The sequence below is a fragment of the Perca fluviatilis genome, chromosome 19, assembly GCF_010015445.1.
Source record: "Perca fluviatilis chromosome 19, GENO_Pfluv_1.0, whole genome shotgun sequence".
Classification (NCBI taxonomy): domain Eukaryota; kingdom Metazoa; phylum Chordata; class Actinopteri; order Perciformes; family Percidae; genus Perca; species Perca fluviatilis.
The window spans coordinates 28,107,484-28,123,745 of record NC_053130.1 but is presented as its reverse complement, the minus strand read 5'-3'; the positions used below and the strand labels follow the sequence as shown (position 1 = coordinate 28,123,745).

The 16,262-nt window shown below is 41.9% G+C and overlaps 1 protein-coding gene across 4 annotated transcripts in view; it reads left to right on the top strand.

The window, feature by feature from the left end:
- Positions 1–16,262, top strand: part of dntt (deoxynucleotidyltransferase, terminal) — a 148,002-nt gene that overhangs the window by 74,904 nt on the left and 56,836 nt on the right. For 3 of the 4 annotated variants that reach the window (XM_039784816.1, XM_039784814.1, XM_039784817.1), the window contains 2 exons: positions 10,689–10,937; positions 13,890–13,973. In XM_039784816.1, coding sequence (XP_039640750.1) covers positions 10,689–10,937; positions 13,890–13,973 — 333 coding nt within the window. The remainder of the gene's footprint in view (positions 1–10,688; positions 10,938–13,889; positions 13,974–16,262) is intronic. The other variant, XM_039784815.1, reaches the window with a different exon arrangement.

Sequence of the window (16,262 nt, the reverse complement as noted above, 5' to 3'; positions counted from 1 at the left end):
TAAATCTTCTGGTAGCTGTGCCAAGAGAAATCTCAATCATTCCCAATCTTACAGAGACGGAGAGTGTAGGTATATGTAAGTAGATAACATGGGCACAGGCTAATTATTGCTAACTAAAATGCTAGTTAACATTAGTAATTAAACTTAAACATATCATAGTGTTGGGTCTGGGTGTCCTCCCCCGGGGAAATTTTGAGCGTCAAAGACTTCATTTCCTGCATTCTGACACACTTTTATGCACCAATTCATGGTGTAAATTCCTTTATTTAGCATATGCGAAGAAAACAATACATAACAATTCAGAATATATCAAAATTATGATGGAAAATATGTTGTTACGTGCCATTGCACATTTTTAAGTGGGTATATGGAAATCCTGGAGCTTTCTTAGTGGGTATAGTGTGTTTACCCACGTATCACGTAGACCACCACTGGACTCAAGTAAAGTACAAGTACCTCACAATTCTACTTAAAGTGCTCATATTATGCTCATTTTCAGGTTCATTATTGTATTGTATTTGTACTGCACATTGCTGCAGCTCCTCTTTTCACCCTGTGTGTTGAGCTCTCTACTTTAGCTACAGAGTGAGAATTCTCCCTTCTATTCTATCTTTGTTGGGAGTCACACATGCGCAGTACCTAGGTAAGGACTGCTAGCCAGTCAGAAACAAAGTATGAGGGGGTGCTGTGCTAGCAGCTAGGCGAGCATTATAACGTGTGTTACAAAGTGACGCACGTTTGTCTCTGAAGTAAAGGCTGGACTACAATAGAGCTGTTTGGAGCAGTTTGTGAACAGTGTTTTCTGTTGGAGTTGGTAAGTCCCTTTGGGGTGGACGTTGGGCTGTTTCACTTTGTAAACCTATAACGTACACAAAAAAGATATATAACACAATAAAGGAAAGGTGAAAAGCCAAAAAGCATGAAATGAGCACTTTAAGTACAGCACTACAGTACAGAAAATGTACTTAGTTACAATCCACCACTGTCGGCGTCATGATTCTTCTCAGCGGGCTGGATGGAACAGGGCTGCAGAGGGGCGCGGTCCGCAGGGACGAGGACACAAGAGACAATGATTAAGTGGAGGTAACGGGAGGTTGACTCTAAGTCGTGTAACCTTGTCATCTGCAATCAAGCCCCCCCGGGGGCCCACGTGTCTTCACTCTGGCCCAATATCACGGGCACCCCCCCTCCAACCCCTTCAGCCATCCCTCCTCGACCCGCAGCCTGCAGGGAGTTAAAAATACATCTATCTAGGAACGTCCTTGTGAAAACGAGTTCATAATTTTTTTTTCTCCCCCCTCCCCCCTGCTGATATTCTGAAAGCATAACTTGGGGGCAAAAGCAAGGTCAGCCACCAGCTTCTGTGGCAGACAGATGAGATTCAGCTTGGCCCCGGCAATTGCAACAGAGAGACAGAGAGGGTCATGTTTCATCCTCCAATCATCTATCATCTCTGTCTCTAAATACAAAAAGGGGCTCGGGGCTTTTTTTTTTTTTTTTTGCCCGATTCAATTCTTTCGCACATGCGGTTCCATTTTGTTTGCGGATTCATTCCATTTGTTTATTTTTCATTTAGCGAATATTGCGATTCAATAGCATTGAGTATTGCGATTTTCTTTTCCTTCTTTAACAAAAATGAAAGACAAAAAACTAATTGTTTTCTAAGAAGAATGCACTCGGTCAGTCTGACATTTATTTCATTTAAAAAAAAGTACATAACATGGAATTTCTGCATTTTCTGCTTTCGCTCTGTTTAGCTGGAAACGGATATGATGTAATCAGTGGTACCATATAAACAGGAAATATTTAGGCAACGATCATTGGTACAAAAATGTTTAAAAAATATTGAATTTTTTCGTTTTTTTTAAACGTCGCAAAAAAAAACACCCATACTAAATAGTGATGCTTTCTGTAGGCTGAGCGCTGTGTGCATTGCCACCATTAGAATGCCATTCAGCTCTGTCTTTACTGTTCTGCATTTGGTCCATTGTTTTGGTTATTTTGCAGTCATATTTGTCACTTTGAGACCTAAATAAAATCGGAGCACTAAAGGCTACTTTGACTGACATTGAGAGGACACACATACAGACACCCATACCGCCGCCCTTTAATTCCAGCAGTCGGTCTCTTTCATTCCGCCGAAGCTGCGAATCAAAGTCGAAGCACAGTTCAAACGGCCCTGGCTAACGCGTGCTAATCTGCGACTTGAAGGCAGGTTTTGAAGTCTCTTTCTGTTAGCCAAAGAGATTGCCAGATGAGATCAGAGCTCCTCCCCGCCCTCATCCTCGGGATGCAAGTGGCCACTCGCCACTCTTTCTCAAGAAAAGACCCTGAGTAAATAATCAAATCGAAAGAAATAAAAGCTCAGAATGTTCTTTTATCACAATTTCAAAAGTCATGTTCTCTTGACTTTTCTTTTCTTCAGCGCTCAGAGGCGAAGCTTTAGGGGGAGAAGATTATCATCCAGCTGTCCTCCTCTGTAATTCCCTCTGTAAACAGTTCTGGTGGAATAAGCTTACTTTCAGATGCTCGCTGACATTACCTGCTGCGTGGGAGATGATTACAGAGCGCTATTGGGCTAAACAGCCCCCGGCGATACTGAGACGGGGAACTTCATGTCATCCTGTTTTTATGGTGGATTTGTGAGTGTGTGTGTCAGGCAGAAAGAAAGAAAGAAAGAGACTGAGAGAAAGCAGCTCATAGACTACAGTGTGTGTGTGTGTGTGTGTGTAGGCAGGAGGGCCGCAAACTTTATCGAGCAAAGGGCGTCCGTAGTCAGGTACTTAATAGTCTGTTCAACTGTCATCATAACTCATTAATACTTTTCTCTAAAGGCGTCAAAATGATTCAAAGCTTAAAGAAATACACTGCCAGGAGGGACCGGAAAAAACTGCCAGAATAAGACGTGGCCTACATTTGTGGCCTCATGCATTAGATGGGTTGCAGACCTTCTCCCACAACTTGTCTCAAGTGTGGCTCGCGGGGATTTTAATTTCAGATTAGTCGGTGTTTAAGTGCTTTTATGCTGTCATTCTGGCCTCATTATCTAAGTGGGGACTGTCACCGCCTTAAGCTAAGCTATTACTGAATGTAAAGGGAACTTTAAGAAGCCCCTCTCCCTGCCTATTATAGGAAGGTGAGTGGTTATCTGTAATTGCGGAGGTGGAGCGGTCCAGGGGTGCAGCGGAGGCTGACATCGAGACTTTTGGCCTGCAATTGGGCAACAAACGAGTCCACCCCTGAAAAATAATTAGTGGTGGAAAAACGTGGAGGAGGCTGGCGATTTCTTTGAGATCTGCTTCCAGTGTGTCGCTCGAGGTTTTCACCATCGCAGCCTTGGATTTCTCACTACCTTGTTTCTCAGTGCCCTCTGGGAAGCGATGTCCTCATTTGATGTCTTGTGCAGTTCGGCAGTGGGGCAGGGGCGGGGCCAGACGTTATAAACATTCGGGTCTCAGCCCACACCTAGGGGAGTCCCGCGGCAGGCTCCTCCGGGGAGATTTTTTCCCCCATTTAAAGCAACTATATGCACTATTTTTCAAGTCAATTCATAATAGAATGCCTAAATTATTTGGGAAAAACATGATAGCTGCCAAGGGAAAATATCATCCTGTAGAGCTTACATCCTGTTTTCTATCAGAAGCCCAGTTCAGACCAAAGATTTGCGACGAGACGAGTTGAAACTTGCAACTACTTGCAACGCACCGGTCTGCAGCATTCTGAAAGCTGCCAGTTCACACCAATGCGACGAGACGTTGTGTCGTCTACATAGCAACGACTCTTCCGTCCTAACTTCCAGGCCTTTTGTAGCTAAACATTTCACATGTTGCGTCTAGATATGAATGTGGATAACGTTAGTGATTGTGAGATGCTTGCTACAGTTACATTTCTAGTGATGAATCGGCGAAAACACGTTTTATTTCTCTGATTCACGGCTTTGTCCTAGGCGCTCCCTCTCTTCAGTCACTCTCTAGCTCGCTCGACCGTAGGTGCATGCGTCGCGACTCCGTTAACGGATTATGTATCATTTTATTGTAGCTGACTTTACAAGCTGACTTCGATATTGGCTGTTGAAACAGGTGAAGTGCTTTATGCTCTAAAACCAGCCGCTGGAGACTTGACCAGCTGAGTTGCAGCCACTCCATCAGCTGGTCTGAGGTGAACTGACACGGGCCGGTTCAGACCGCTACAACTTTTCTCTGCAATGTTCTAAAACGGTTTAGTCTCGTCGCGGATCTTTGGTCTGAACTGGGCTTAAAGTGATGGTTCGGAGTAATTTCCCCTAGGCTTTCCATGATTCCTTGCCACCTTCCAGAAGCTTTTTCACCTGAGTCTAACATTGGGAGAGGTAAGCGTTATCAGCTGAATAGCGTTAGGGGGGCTAATGGATCCGAATTGTCTTTAATATTACCCCACTAATAATGCCGATAATACTCAGCGTCTACAGTAGTACAAATAGGTTATGCACTCATAAAACGATGGATTGTAAAGTTTGTAAGTACACCAGAAGTTTATGAACACTTGCCTGCTTTCTTCTGCTCTCTGCTGCTGTTGTTGCTGCTGTGAGACGAGTGCTTAGGGCCGTCTACAAATTACAACACCGAAAAGAGATGCAACAAAAATATTTTTTAATTCCACTTATTTTTTAAAGTAAGTACTGTAGAATAACTAGCAGGAGACAAGTTATAATTGAGGTAAGTTTGGAGACATTACCTTATTTAATCATTAAATTAATAAATATTTTTGTTGCATCTCTTTTCGGTGTAGTAATTTGTAGACGGCCCTAAGCACTCTTACTGCCCGGTAGTAACAGCAGCAGCAGCAGAGAGCTGAAGCCAGCAGGCAAGTGTTCATAAACTTCTGGTGTACTTACAAACTTTACAATCCATCGTTTTATGAGAGCATAACCTATTTGTACTACTGTAGACGTTTGGTATCATTTCGGGCATTATTAGTGGGGTAATGTTAAGAGACACTTCGGATCCATTAGCCCCTGCGCTAAGCTATTCAGCTGATAACGCTACTCTACGCTAACTCTCCCAATGTTCGACCCAGCTGAAAAAAGCTTCTGGGGGAGTGTTTGGCTCGAGGTCATGGTGCAAAGGACCCTAGGGTGAAATTACTCCGAACCATCACTTTAACTGTTCCTCAACTGTCTTCATCATTCTGACACCAGAACACAACACATGTTGAGGATGACTCATTTTCACTCCTGTCACCTAAAAAGAGACCAAACTTGTCTGTTTCTATTTTTAAGTTACATAAGTAGTGTAGAAATTTGGCGTAAACCGCATTACTAATCTTTAAATATTTTCTGACATTGTGCTGGAGTAGAGTTTACTCAATAAATTAAACTGACAAATCTGCTGCATTTTAATCGAAATGTCATAATAATCTGGGCTGCTCTAATTGGAAAGCCAAGTAAATATGGTCTTCAATACTCTGAATATAAAATATAGTAGGCTAACAGAAGAACATTTACTCAATCATATTTGATTTCTTTAGGGAATAACATAGTAGTAGTAGCCTAGATCAATTGAAGGTATTTTAAAAAACCTAAAAGATTATGGGCTTTTGAAAAAATACAATCATTCAAGACCTCCACCGCCCCCTCCGCCCCTGATGCTGACTAGGTGTTAAATGCTTTGTGATTAACCTCAGTCACTGGCTGGACGGGGCCGAGTGGCTGCCCGATGGACTCGCTTTCCCAATTATTGTTATTTAAGGAGAGTGCGGCAGATTTATGGCCAGTGAGAGGAGAGTAGTATCCCAACAATTAGGCCGGACGCTGGAATTAAATTGACAATTTGTAATCTTAATCGCCTTAACCATCCTGCATCCAGGGAGAGGCCCAATCAGCCAGGCCATGCCTCGGAGGAAATCAATTCACAGACTCTCTCCTCTCTCTCCTTTTCTGCCTTTCCCGCTATCTACTCGTCCACCTAATTCTCACTTTCTCCAACAGGTTGAACACTTTATTCTCTGACTCTCTTGCACTCACTCCATTACACTCTTTTTCTGCACTTAAGGCTTTGTTTCTCATCAGTGACCCTCTCTCCTTCTCTTCTCTTCAGCACACTGACATCTTACTTGGCAGAGATTTCCATTATCTAAGGAGTGGAACCATTTACCAGGGTATGGGCTTCAGCCATCTACTATAGCTGACAAGAGGCCCGTCTCTCTATTGGATCTTCAGCCATCCCCTTTTTTTACCACTCCAGGCTCAAATTAGACTGATGATAGGTCTGAGGACATGTTCACACAGTGGTCCATGTCCTTTTACTGGCAGCCATAGCCCTTTACCTCTTTTTCCAGCCATGACAAAAGTGACTGGGTATTTTGCTTATTTTAGCCATTGATGTTGACTTTGCTCTTCATGTCTATATCCGCGACGTTTAATTTTCGGGATTGCTCTGGTGCCACTGGAAATTCCGCTGGATGTCCCTCTTTTCGGCCGGATATCCATTACCTTCCACTTTCTTTGTGTTGTAATTTTAAAGTCTGGTGGATTTCTGAGGACTATGGTTAACTGCTCCTCAGATCTCTGCAGGGTAAATCCAGACAGCTAGCTAGACTATCTGTCCAATCGGAGTTTTCTGTTGCACGACTAAAACAACCTTTGAACGTACACATGTTCCACCAAAACAAGTTCCTTCCTGAGGCTATTTTGCAGCGGCACCATGGCGCCGTCCGGCGCTTAGTGCTGCCCAAGACGATTGTGATTGGTTCAAAGAAATACCAAAAAACAAGAGCACATTTTTCTCCCATCCCGGAATGCTGTGTGGACTAGCCAGACCCTCAACTGCTGTGCTGTGGAGGAAGGTCTGGCAAAGTTGATACTTGTATACTCATACAGTATGAGCAGGGCTTAATTTGAGCTGGAACAATGTCAAAAAGACAACAAAGTTTGCTTAACTTTTTCAAATACGCTGGCCAGTCGGATCCCAAACAAGCAAAAACCCTTTCTGCCGATCAAGAATGTGCAGACCACGGTGGGTTTTTTCGTTAATTTAATAGTCCGATGGATAATTGTTGCTTGTGAAAACGATTGTTGCAGTGTATTTTTATTTTTAAAAAATTTACATTTCGCACCGATGCATTGCGTGTTCTGAAATGAAAATAAACATTGCCCTGATGTACACACAGCGTTGTTTAGGTTTTTTTAGTCAGAGAAGCTAGGCACTGTAATATATATATTTTTTTTGTTCCCTTAGCTCCAAACCCCGTTTTGAGTCGCCGGATCCACCCCCCCTCTGTGCTCCGGGACCTCCCACTTTACAAATTAAGCACTGAGTATGAGCTTTTAAAAAATGTGAAAATACACAAACAATTGGCTAAAGCGTGTTTAGTGTGCTTTAAGGATATTTGCCCAAAAGCAGTTACAATTTTGACACAAAGTGGAAACAAGAATAACGGTTAGGTTCAACTGTTTTTCTTTCAGCATTGTTCAGTGGGGGGTCAACCTCATTTTAGAGTATTTTATTTTAAAGTGTCAATTTTGTTTGTCAGGATGAACCCCTTGAGATGTCTCATAACGTTTTCGAGGCGGCCCCAAAGTATTTTTTTTTAACAATAAAAGATTTATAAATCAGTTTTTTTTTATTTTATCCAAGAATGGGTAATTGTACTCATAAGTAAGGGCAGGAAGCAAAACGTTTCCACTCATCTGGCCAAAAATATTTGGTTATGCTAAATGAGTTGCTCTACGAGACTTAAATGTATTGATAGGTTAGCCACACTCAATAAACTGTGACCAGTTTAATGGTTGAATGAAAATGCTTTTGTTGTGCACCATTTCTGTTAAACTGCCACCTATTTGTGTTAGAGATGCAAATTATTATTATAATGTTACAAGGTCATGTTTATCGGGATTTACACAACCCTTGCATTCATACAGTCACCCAAAGGAGAACCAAAGGGTAAATATTTCTGTTGGAGGGCCCGATTTGGCCCATGGGCCACTATTTTCCCAAGAAATGGTGTACAGCCATGCTAACCCTCTGTGAGGCTGTTCTTAATCACAGAGATGTTTGAAGCTAGCTGCTTATGTCAGCGGGCTAACATGCTCACAATGACAACACTAACATGGTGATGTTTAGCAGGTGTAATGTCTACCATGATCACCATCGTAGTTTAGCGTGTTAGCATGCTAACACCTGCTATTTAGCACTAAACACAAAGAAGGCAATGAGGCTGACGGGAATGGCATAACTTTTGCAAAATAATGTTATTGTAGATTACCTTTTTTGACCTAAAGATGGCATCAGAAAATGACCAAAATAAATGTCTGTACCAAATGTCACAGCAGTCCATCTAATAGTTGTAGAGATATTCTTGACCAACCACCATTGCCATTTTATCAATCAGTCACACTCACCTACTGGCTGTCAGTAGGCTACATCACCTACATAAGAAGAGAGTGCAGACTCTTTAATACTAGCCATTCACAAAATAAATCAGAACATCTACTACTCCACATATTCCCCAGAAAATTCCTCTGATCAGTATTTCAAGATAGCAATATCCAACTTTGTTTAAAAAACTTTACCTTGACTTAACCCTTTTCAATACCTCCAGGCTTATATCTAAGCCATTATCTCCAAGATTTTTTGAGAATCTGGTTTTGAAGAAAGTTGCAGTGCTCATGGAAACCACAGCACTGAAACCCATTTGCGTTCCAAGATCTTATGATGAATCCAGAAACTGTGATTACAACATTAGGCCACAAATGATTCCAAGGTTTTCATAGGTTTCAACTATGTGGTTGGTTTCTCTATGGCTGCGCTGTCATCCTACCTGTCAAATAACAGAAAAAGTCATGTTGTTGCATTGAATGGCTCAATTCTAGGTCAGACGACTGGCAATCATTTCCACATTCCAATTCTTCCAGTAAAAACATTTACTTAATATATATTAATAATATATTAATGACATCACTTTTTAACAGATGTAAGGGTCTCAATGTCATCAACACGTTCTGCAGCCTGTCTGTGAAAATAGAGAAATCTTCTTAAGTAAACTGAATCTGATGCTCCCCTAACAAATACTGTAATATCAAGCCATGAATTAAAAACATTTTACCGTAATTGTGCTTTTTGATCCAAGTTTAAACCTTGAGCAGTTTTCCAGTAATTGAGTCTTTTAAAAACATGAAATGGTTCCTGCCAGTCAGTGACACATAATCCCACAGGCTTCTGATATCCTCTCATCTTAATTACCGTAATGCTAACAAGGCATGACTCAGCTCTGGCAATATCCTCAGTGCTTTTGTTCAGGACTAAGAGACCACATCACTCACAAATGTGTAATCCTCACTTTGGTGTCAATTTTTGAATTTTAGAATTGATGAATAGGGTTATTTGATATGTTTAAGGCTGATCAACATTTTGCTCATAGATTATACTTGAGTACTTTTAACCTTCTATGAGCCAGTGTGCCGGCTCTGATCCTCAGATACAGTTGTGCTCTTTTTGGCTGCTCTGAAGTCTGGGCTAAAGATGAAAGGTGACCGGGTTTTTGCTGTCAGGGCCCCTGGGTGCTTGAGAAAGATAGACAGACTGGCTGGCCTCTTTAAAGTCGCTTGCCAAGACTCATGCAAAAGACCAGATTTTTAGTTAATTTAATGTCAATATTTTAATGGTAACTTTTTCAACCTGGACCCTATTTTCCTGTTTTTGTGTGTAAGTGAATGATTGGAACAACAATCTTTAAAATTGGTCCAGTAATAAGCAAGGCCGCTGCTGTCGGCAGAGGCGAAACAATCTACAATAAAAATGATTGGGCGATTGCAGACCTTCAATTTACGTCCACTAAAGTGCTTGTTTTGCCAGTGACAGGCTCAGATTATTGTTCTAAGTGTCTGACAACGTTATGGAAAGAATGCCTACAGAGATCGTCATTTCTGTTAAAGAGTAAGATCCTTTTTTTAAACATAAAAACATCCCCCAAATTGGTATCGCTTAACCCACCAGACTCCATGTACATAAACAGTAATTTTAGCATCGTAAAATACACTTCATTCAAAGTCGACAGAAACAAAATAAAACTATCAAACGCCATCTCGGTTCGTCTTCCCACTGTTCCAACAATCACCACTCTGGTTTGGTTGAAATAAACACATAATTTACAGATTTATATGTGAGAATATGCTGGCTCTAGACACGCTAAAAGTATTGTTTATCTGGAGTCTGGTGGATTTAGCAATAGCGATCTCTGAGCTGTTTCTGGTTAAACAAAAAAGGATTTTACTCTTTAACAAAAAGGTCTATCTCCGTAGGAATCCTTTCTCTAACGTAGTCAGACGAAACTGACTATGCATATTTGCCCTATAGGATTACATTGCAGCCCGGTTTGCGCCTGCAGGTCACAGAGTTCTTGCTCAATACTAGACCAATTTCAAAGATGTTTGTTCACATTAGTCACTTAGACACCAATGCATGGGCAAAATAGGGTCCAAATTGAAAAATCCTGAAATTAACCTTTAAGCTATGAGTTTTACAAGTAATACTGTTAGTGGTTGTAGAGAACATTTTATGAACTGGTGTTGGATATATAGTAGGCTGATACTGTATATAGTAGAAGCAAAAAAAATGTATAAAGAAAAAGAACTATAAAACCCAGTAAACATAAATGATAAATTTCTACCAACATCCATGCTAAAATACTTAATTTGTCTCTCTTTTCACCAGGGCATTCTGCTGTTCTGTGATTACCAGGCCTCCACCTTTGATATGGCAAAGCTTCCCAGCTACAGGTTTGAAGCCATGGACCACTTTGCCAAGTGCTTCCTGATCTTGCGGCTGGAGGCCAGCCAGGTGGAGGGAGGTCTCCACAGTGCCGATGGGGACAGCAGGGGTTGGAGGGCAGTGCGTGTGGACTTGGTGTCACCACCTGTGGATCGTTACGCCTTTGCTCTCCTGGGCTGGACCGGCTCCAGGGTATGAAGGTTAAAAATAGATATAGATAGATAATAGTCTATTTTTAACCTTGGTGGAATCCTTGGTTTTACAAAACAAAAGGAAAATGTAGAAGTTATGATACATGTCTACAGTGGTGTCTTTTGACCACATGGATGGCCCCACTTCCCAGCATTAACGCTTGGTGGGCTTGCCAATAATGTCGCATTGCCAGACCTTCCTTCACAGCGCTGCGGATAAGGGTCTGGCTAGTTCACACAGCATTCTGGGATGGGAGAAAAACATGCTCTGGTTTATTGGCATTTCTTTAAACCAATCACAATCGTCTTAGGCGGTGCTAAGCGCCAGACAGAGCCATGGTAAAGCCTTAAAAGGCTTGGTTGGCTTATTTTCGAAAATAGTTCAACGAGGTGTGATTCTGAAAACATTTTATGTATTATTAGGCTATGCAGTTGCTGAAAACGGTCAGTTTAAAAGATTTTTATGAGTTTTCGAGAGGCGGCGAGTTGAGCTGGACGCCCCTGATTTGCATAAAGTAGCCCAGACCTCAACTTGATGCAAATGAGAATCAGGCCGCTCGACACCCCGCTTCCTGAAAGTTGCCGTGGCGCTACCAGAATGCATTGCCTGGCTGCTTACATTGACAATAAATGGGAAGCGTGGAAATGACGCTTGCCGGTGGACATGTACCATTACTGTCTTTCAAGAATAAGAATTCTAAGAATAAAGAAAGATATAAAAGTTCAATTTTAATTTCAATTACATTTGTATTGTCATTCAACATGTTAGACACGGAGAACGAAATTCGCTCTCAGGACCAGCAATATGACAGTGGCAGTAATTAATTAGCCTATGGTTAAAAAAAAAAAGGTTTATATATACAGTACAGGCCAAAAGTTTGGACACACCTCATTCAATGCGTTTCCTTTTATTTTCATGACTATTTACATTGTAGATTCTCACTGAAGGCATAGAGGTATATTTATTTGTTGTTTATTTGAATAGGGACAGATACAAAAAAAACATAGATTATTACATAAAGAACAATCCGATGCCTGTATCACAGTGTTTATAGCCATGGCTAATTCGCAACACCTGTCCCTAGAAGGGCTTTTAATAATATAGAATATTATAGAAATATAGAATAAATAGGATAAATAAAATCACTTCTTTAAAAACAATCAATGCGACAAGTATTTCAGGGCATCAGCAGTCCATAAAGTGCATCAGCGGTCCATAAGGTAAAGTACATACAGTTCAATAAAATGCATACAGTTCCTTAGGGAAAAGGGATGGCAGCAGCACATAGTAGACAGTTTAGTTGACAGTCCTTGAGTTCACAAGCCTCACCGCCTCTGGGTAGAAGCTGCGCTTTAGCCTTGTGGTCCTAGCATTAAGCTGCGCAGCCTCTTGCCGGAGGGGAGGGGGTTAAACAGGTTGTGTGCTGGGTGAGAGGGATCTCTCATGATGTTGGAGGCACAGCTCCTGCATCTTCTGGCGTAGATGTTGTCCAGGGAAGGGAGACTGCAGTTTGTGATCTTTTGCAGCAGATTTAACTACTCTCTGCAGGGCTGCCTTATCCGCTGCAGAGCAGTTCCCATACCAGACAGTGATGGAGAATGTCAGTGTGCTCTCCACCACACACCTTTAAAAGGAGGTGAGGACAGCAGGACTGAGGCCAGCTTGCTTCAGCCTCCTCAAGGAGTACGCTTGTACTTGGTGGCATGTGAGCCTTCTTGAGAATGTTAGCCATGTTGGTACTCCACGTCAGGTCGCTAGAGATGTGAATCCCCAGGTATTTGAGTGACGATACCATCTCCACCTCAGATCCTCCAATGATGAGAGGTGATGGGGTATGCCTCCCCCTCCTAAAATCCACAGCAATTTCTTTGGTCTTATCCACATTTATACTAAGGTTATTTTCTCTGTATTTAAAATTACTGTCCACCAGATCGTCCACCTCCTGCCTATACACAGACTCGTCTCCCTTGGAGATTAGTCCAACGATGGCCGTGTCGTCCGCAAACTTCACTATATGACTGCCCACCTGGCAGAGCAGTCACGTGTGAAGAGCGTGTAGAGGAGGGGGCTCAATACACACCCCTAAGGCGAGCCGATATTGAGCACAATGGTGGATGATGAGATGCCATGGACCTTAACAGACTGTTTGACAGGAAGTCAAGGACCCATTTGCAGAGAGATGGTCTAAGTCCCAGGTGTAGCAGTTTATTGACCAATGTCTGCGGAATGATGGTGTTAAACGCAGAACTGAAGTCCAGGAAGAGCAGTCTGGCGTAAGTGTCCCTGTTCTCCAGGTGGGTGAGAGCAGAGTGGACAACAGCTGATACTGCATCAGACACAGACCTGTTCTTCCTGTATGCATACCGATGGGAATCCATATTGCTGACTATGTTGTCCTTTATGTGGGCCATGACAAGCCGCTCAGAGCATTTCACGACTATAGGTGTGAGAGCCACCAAGCGATAATCATTCATGCTTTTCGCAGCAGAGTTCTTGGGCACTGGGATGATGGTTGATGTCTTCCAGCACACAGGAACAGCAGCTTGAGAGAGTGAGAGGTTGAAGATATCTGTGAGCACACTGGTAAGCTCCTGGGCGCACTCCTTCAGCACTCGTCCCGGGATATTGTCTGGACCTGCCGCCTTTCGGTAGTCGATCCGCCGCAGTGCCCCAGTCACCTGCTCAGCAGACACGCTGAGGGGAAACTCGTCTGGGCATAAACATGGGCCTGATGGTGGAGTTAGAGGAAAAGTCAATACAAAGTCGTGTGCAAGTGTACAATATTATATAAAAATATCTGATATGAAATACCTTCTATGTTATGGGATGACTCGGTATAAAGTCAGAAGGAAGAAAATGGCATTAAGGCCTCCCTATTTCCTTTCAATGCCATAAAAACAGATGAGTAAAACCAATATTTGGTTACAGACTATTGATTCTTTTCTTCCACAGCAGTTTGAGAGAGACCTGAGGAGGTTCGCTCGAGTAAAGCAGCAGATGATTCTGGACAACCACTGCCTGTACGACAAAACCAAGGTTAGTGCAGCATTAGATTCTCAACAACTGGAACTGATTCCTTAGTCAATTACATAATGATGTGCAAAAAGGCAGTTCATATTTATACGATTTATATTCCAAGTATGGGGTTAGAACAAGAGCCAATTTAGGATATAATTGCTGTAAATCTTGACTATATAGAGCAGCTACATGTAGCAGTTTAAAGTAAAATACCTATCCACTGCAGGCTAGAAATTCATTTTTTGGTTACAATGTACATGTGTCTTAAGTTTTATAGCAGACACAAGGTAGATAGCAAACTACTAATAATATTTCTGCAGCATGGCACACTTCCCTGTCTTCTATCCATTGCTCAATGTTTCAAACTGATATTTTCAGCAAAAGATGCCAAAAAAATAAACTATAAACAGCTCACCATACAAGCTGCAAGTGGAAGCCACATATTCATACAAATTATTTGGCTGAGTATATGATTTGGAATATGATATTGTGTTTTGAGTTGAGTATCCCTTAAAATGTGTGTATACTAAACTGGAAGTTACTATGGCTACCACTGCCAGCAAAAAGTCTGAGGATCTGTGTGAAATTGTCAAGCAAATGTATTCAAAGTGGATGACTATATTCTTTTAGTGAGTTATTGCAGATTATTTTTCTCTTTGAAACTTATCTGTTGCCACTTCCTTTTGGGTGTGAGACGTTTTCCAGTCTGTATTCACTACAATTAAGGCAAACTAGAGGCATTTCAGTTTGTGGGGATGGGACCTTTTTTTTAGTCATAACCTTATTTTTTTTAAACATAGGCTGCCAACATATACACTATTTTGCAGTCTTGGCCACGTTGTGCTCTTGAGATGTGTAGCTTTAAGAGTACAGCTGCTGTTGCTGTAATTTACACTACCGGTCAAAAGTTTTAGAACACCCCAATTTTTCCACGTTTTTATTGAAATTCATGCAGTTCAATGTCTTATTGTACTCTGAAATGAAAGAATAGAACAAATGAACAATTTAAGTTTAAAAAGAAATCATGGAATCAATTTATAAACCAAAATGTATTCTAAATGTTTGACTCATCAAAGTAGCCCCCTTTGGCAGATATAACAGCTGAACACACTCGTGGCATTCTTTCTACAATGGAAATCAAATATTCTTCAGAAAGTTCTTCCCAACTCTGTTGCAGAAGTTCCCATAAATGTGTGGCACTTGTAAGTTGCTTTGCTTTCACTTTTCTGTCCAGTTCATCCCAAACCAGCTCAGTGGGGTTTAAGTCTAGTGACTGTGCTGTCCACTCCATGTTTTTAAGCTTACCATCTTGTTCTTTTTTTGCTAAGGTAGTTCTGGCATAGCTTGGACTTATGTTTTGGGTCATTATCTTGCTGTAGGATGAACCCCTGACCAACTAGGCGCATACCAGCGGGTTCTGCATGGCTCTGCAAAATGCTGTGGTAGCCGTTTTGGTTCAGGGTGCCTTTTACTCTGTACAAATCACCGACCGTGGATCCAGCAAAACAGCCCCACACCATCACGCTTCCTCCTCCATGTTTGACAGTTGACGTCACACACTGAGGAACCATCCTTTCGCCTACTTGACGGCGTACAAAAATCCTGCGTGATGAACCGAAGATTTCAAATTTTGATTCATCAGTCTATAACACCTTCTTCCAGTCTTCAGTAGTCCATTGACGATTTTTCTTGGCCCAGGCAAGCCTCTTTTTCTTATTCTGACGTCTTAGCAATGGCTTTCTTGCTGCAACTCGACCTATCAAACCTGCAGCTCAAAGTCTTCTCTTTACAGTTGAAACTGAGACTTGCTTATTACAACCACTATAAAGCTGTGCTTGAAGCTGTTGTCCTGTGAGCCGCCTATCACGCAAGCTGTTGACTCTCAGAAACTTGTCTTCTGATTCTGTTGTGGCTTTGGGTCTGCCAGACCTCTTCCTGTCAGAGTTTCCCCCAGTTTCTAAGTGCCTTTTGATGGTGAAGAATACTGTACTCACTGACACCTTGACTTTCTTCGCAATTTCTCTGCAGGAAAGACCAACATTCTTAAGTGTTATGATGGTCTGTCTCTCTTCCATTGTTAATTGCCTTTTTCCCGCCATTTTTATGGCAACACACTACTTTCTGCAGTACAATACTGTTCAAATAATGCTCACGAGGGTACGGTACCACAGTGTGTTCCAACAATACTTTTATACAAACAAAGGGGTTTGTAAGTAATCCAGACAAGTTGGAACACCTGTGGGAATTGGTAGCACCAACTTTCAAAGCTTGATCAACCTCCATTGCTGCAGAACAGCTTTAAGTTGT